Consider the following 5000-nt stretch of genomic DNA (forward strand, 5'->3'; position numbering starts at 1 on the left):
ACACTACCGTCACTGTAGTTCCTATAGCGCTGGTTTAGGCCAACTCTGGAGGAGGAGTAAAGTAGTTCCTCGAAAGGAGTTCCTGGAACTAAAATCGTTCCTAGTTCCTGCGGTGCGAACACGCCGACATCCGGGAGCGTCCGCCAATAGTGCTAGGAGCGATGAGAAGGTTCCTCCGGTGCGGAAGCCTCTACTGAGCTAAATTTAGCATAGAAGCAAACAACTCAATACTCTAATAAACAACAACATTATCGGGTTAAATAATGACTTATTTCATCCTCAGAAATGAGGAAAATTCCATTTAATAGAGACATCAGGTCATTATTACTTTCAGTGATGCTTAGTAAGAGGATTCCATGAAGCACATTTTTAAGATATAATATCTTTATGTTGTTTCTACATTCATTTGGAGATTCGATGTAAAAAAATGATGTATTACATTATACAAATATATTACATATTTTAATGTTAGGCGCCATTCATTAGTGTGTTTTTATAGACTGATAGCACTAGTTTATTTGAATAAATATTGTAGTTTTACTTTAATAGTAAATTAATAAAAAAAGTAAATAATAAAAGAGCCGCACAATAAGGTGCATTCTGGGATTTCTAGTCAGGATGCAGTATTTCAATTCAAAGATTAATTAAGCAAAGTACAATCTGTTATTATTGTTAACTAAAACTATTTTCATTACTTGAAATAAAATAAATTCTCATTTTCATTTAGTTTACGTTGAAGAAGTTAAATTACTAGAACTAAAACTATATATATATATATTTAAATATTATATTAAATTGGGATAATATTAGGAATTACTAAAGAAATGGTGCTGTCCACACAATAATGCTGTTTTTGAAGAAATAATCTTCAAACGATGTAAATAAGTGTATTTTAAGTTCAGTGTTTAGTATTTAAACTGATCCGTCAGAGTGTGTGTGTGTGTGTGTGTGTGTGTGTGTGTGTGTGTGTGTGTGTGTGTGTGTGTGTGTGTGCGTGCGTGTGTGTGTGTGTGTGTGTGTAGGAGCACAGAACTGGACCTGCCGTATCCAGACCTGCAGGAATACATCGCCGATATGAACGTCATGATGTCGCTCATCATCAACGGCCCCGTGTGAGTGACGGATTACCCAGCATGCACTGGGCTCGCTGTACGTGCGCGTGTCTGACGTGCCGTGTGTCCACAGGAAGTCGTTCTGTTACCGGCGGTTACAGTATCTGAGCTCCAAGTTTCAGATGCACGTTCTCCTGAACGAGATGAAGGAGCTCGCCTCGCAGAAGCAAGTCCCACACCGAGACTTCTACAACATACGCAAGGTCACACACAACATGCCAATCATAACCGTCTGAGTGCAAGAGCCAATCAGAACACAGAACACACATTCCAGTCTAACTTTAAAGAAGTAGAACGGAAATAAATCATTAAATCAACTAGATTATAAACATGTGGATGAATAGATTATAGAATTTACATCTTTAATCATCATAATCAATATGTACATCAATAAGCAAATTAAAATAAGAAAATACAATATCAATGGAGAATATTGGAATATAAGATTTTTATATCCAAGGTAATACAATTATGAATAATTAAATTACTAATATTATAATTAAATATAAAAATAAAACGTTTAAATAAATATTTATAACAAATATAAATTATATAAAGTACACATATATTTAATTATATATAAAAAATAACTATAATAATGTGAAATATTAGAATATTAAAATATATAGAATATTAAATGTAAGAATTTTTAATAAATCAACATTTCGAAAGGAATATATAAATAACTATATACTGTATATGTTCTTTTTCAATTGTATTTAAATGTAGTTAAATATTTTGTATACATTAATTTAATATTTAATATTATAATAATATGTATTATGTATGATTTCTCATCTTTTCTGAAATAATTAACTATATTAATGTACAATTTTGAATATTAAAATAGAATATTGAATGTAATGATAATTATTATCAAATTTAATTAGTAATATAAAAAAATTCAAAACTCAAATAAGATATATTGAAATTGTTGATATTGATTGATATTATATAAAATATATTTATCTTAGAAAATTATATAATATATCAAATAATGCACGTTATTAGAATATTTAAAATATATATATATTAGAATATAAGATAATTAATACAAATTAAGTTACTAATATAGGAATAATAATCAGAATGAAAATAGTTTTACTGTATAATAAATTTAAATTCTATAATATAATTATAAATATATTATTATAGAAAAAAAATAGAAAAAAATATAAATATATTATTATAGAAATGTAATATAAAAATATCATATATATATATATATATTCTATTGATTTTTATATTGTTTAAGCCAGATCAATTCACAATACAACTCATGATTTAAAGGAAAACGTTTCTTAAATTGAGAATTTTGGATGAGAAAATCAATGCAGAATATAAAACGATCATATAATAACTAGATCTGCTGCAGTCGTTGGATGTAAAGTAAGGTGTGTGTAGAGTCCCGTAGTGCCAGAAGAAACGGTTGTTGTGGTGACTGTCAGGTGGACACACACATCCACGCCTCGTCCTGCATGAACCAGAAGCACCTCCTGCGCTTCATCAAGCGCGCGATGAAGAAATACCCGGACGAGATCGTGCGCGTGGAGAGCGGCCGCGGACAGACTCTGATGGAGGTGTTCGAGAACATGAACCTGACGGCCTACGACCTCAGCGTCGACACACTCGACATGCACGCGGTAAGACATGCACACATGTTCAGCTAACATGTACAGTTAACTGTACTGTGGACATTTTCTGTGAACCTGCTTTGAAATAATGTTTATTGTGAAACGTGAATTTTGGATGAGAAACTGCAGATTATAAAACGCATCAGATAGTCTTTGGGAACAAGTTGCTGTCAAAATGTGAAGGTAGTTGTGAAACCCGTTTGCGTTCCCTCGTTCCCTTTGCTATTCACTTGAAACAGGGAAAAACAGCATCAAAATGTATAAAAATGCTTCCAAAAACCAATATATAGTGTTAAGTTCTTGCTTTTAAAGATACAATATGTATTTTTTTTCCGCCGCTAGGGGCCGCTAGCCTCTCACAGTAACACAGGCGTAGGTTGATGACGCAGTGACGAGCTGAATGCTGGGACTTGCTGTCGAGCGGATGATCTAATAATGATAATGGATGAGTGAAAACATTAATGTTTTAACATTACAGTGGTATGAAGGTCGCGAGTGCTAATAATAGACAGATATCACACGCGCGTCCCGCGGATATAAAGGAAAAAGGATTAATTCTACCCAACTACCCGCAACTGCTGAATTATACTCGCACAGGACAGTTTATTAGACGAATTAAACTTGTGAGGTAACGCAGCGCTGTCACTCGCTCTAACGTTACACTATCACACTAAACGTGTTGAGTTATAATGTTATTCTATGAGTTAGTTCGTTTACTATATGAAACTAGCAGTACGCTAGATCAACATTAGAATAATATACTGATCATATTCTAACATTTCATCATGTTGAGCTATATAACACTGATTGGTTTTATGTACATTTGCTTTCCTGTCTAATAAAGAGTGTGCAAGAGCGGTGTCGCTGTCAAGTCGTGACTCGTAAAGCTCTGTCGAGTCCAAGTTAGTCGCGGACGCTAGCTCTCGGCATCTCCAAAACGCCACACTGATATTGAGCCTCATTTTAGTTCTCCTTTTGTCCCAAAGTCTGCTTGCTAGGGTCTATAATGTTTGAACGAAATAAGAACAGCGTTCCGCTATGTAGTTGCGACGTCTGTCGCCATGGTTACGTCAGTACGAGCGGAAACCGAGGATATCGCGGATATTGCGTCATGGACAGGCGGCATTTTTTTCCGGGACGAGACATTATTTAAAATTGGAGTTTCTCTGAAATAAATCTTTGGAGACTTTTGTGATATTGTAAGAACACAACTGCAGGAAATATATCACACTGTGCACGTGATTTTGGGATATTTTATTACAAAATTCTTACATATTGTACCTTTAATATTTATAAGCTATCACACGAGCCGGTTTCCCCAATATCAGCACTTTTGCAAATTGTGATATTGATTTTGGACAACAATTCAATAAACGATAAAGGCAACACTTTATTTTACAGTGTCCTTGTTACATATGTTACATGTACTTACCGTAGTAATAACAGTAAATTATGCATAACTACATGCGACTCACCCTAATCCTACCCTAACCCTATAGTGAGTACATGTAGTTGCTTAATATTACTCAGTACTTAATATATAATTACACTGTAACAACGACACCTGAAAATAAAGTGTAACCACGGTAATTTATTATGCTATTAGTTGATCTACATTTTAAACACAATATTGTCTGTTCCTCTATTTTGCCAACAATGAATCGTTCTAATGAATGACTCAATGGTTCACTCACTCACTTCTGCTTTGTCACTGAATGAATCCGCCGTTTTGAACGAATCGTTTGAGTGAATGACTCAATGGTTCACTCACTCACTTCTGCTTTGTCCTTGAATGAATCAGCCGTTTTGAACGAATCGTTTGAGTGAATGATTCAATGACTCACTCACTTCTGCTTTGTCCTTGAATGAATCAGCCGTTTTGAACGAATCGTTTGAGTGAATGATTCAATGACTCACTCACTTCTGCTTTGTCCTTGAATGAATCAGCCGTTTTGAACGAATCGTTTGAGTGAATGACTCAATGGTTCACTCACTCACTTCTGCTTTGTCCTTGAATGAATCAGCCGTTTTGAACGAATCGTTTGAGTGAATGATTCAATGACTCTCTCACTTCTGCTTTGTCCCTGAATGAATCAGCCGTTTTGAACGAATCGTTTGAGTGAACGATTCAATAACTCACTCACTTCTGCTTTGTCTAGGGTGACCAGATGTCCCGAAAAATTCGGGACAGTCCCGAAATCTGAGCTGTTGTCCCGAATCCCGAATCCGGCCCTAATTGTCCCGAAAATTATAC

General features: G+C 34.7%; 1 protein-coding gene across 8 annotated transcripts in view; it reads left to right on the forward strand.

Annotated features, from left to right (window-relative positions):
• The window catches only part of ampd2a (adenosine monophosphate deaminase 2a), a 41803-nt gene that overhangs the window by 25863 nt on the left and 10940 nt on the right, over positions 1 to 5000 (forward strand). For all 8 annotated transcript variants that reach the window (XM_079593188.1, XM_079593189.1, XM_079593186.1 and 5 more), the window contains 3 exons: positions 1023 to 1112; positions 1186 to 1315; positions 2561 to 2755. In XM_079593188.1, coding sequence (XP_079449314.1) covers positions 1023 to 1112; positions 1186 to 1315; positions 2561 to 2755 — 415 coding nt within the window. The remainder of the gene's footprint in view (positions 1 to 1022; positions 1113 to 1185; positions 1316 to 2560; positions 2756 to 5000) is intronic.

This window comes from Phoxinus phoxinus (genome assembly GCF_949152265.1).
Source record: "Phoxinus phoxinus genome assembly, chromosome: 20".
NCBI classification, from domain to species: domain Eukaryota; kingdom Metazoa; phylum Chordata; class Actinopteri; order Cypriniformes; family Leuciscidae; genus Phoxinus; species Phoxinus phoxinus.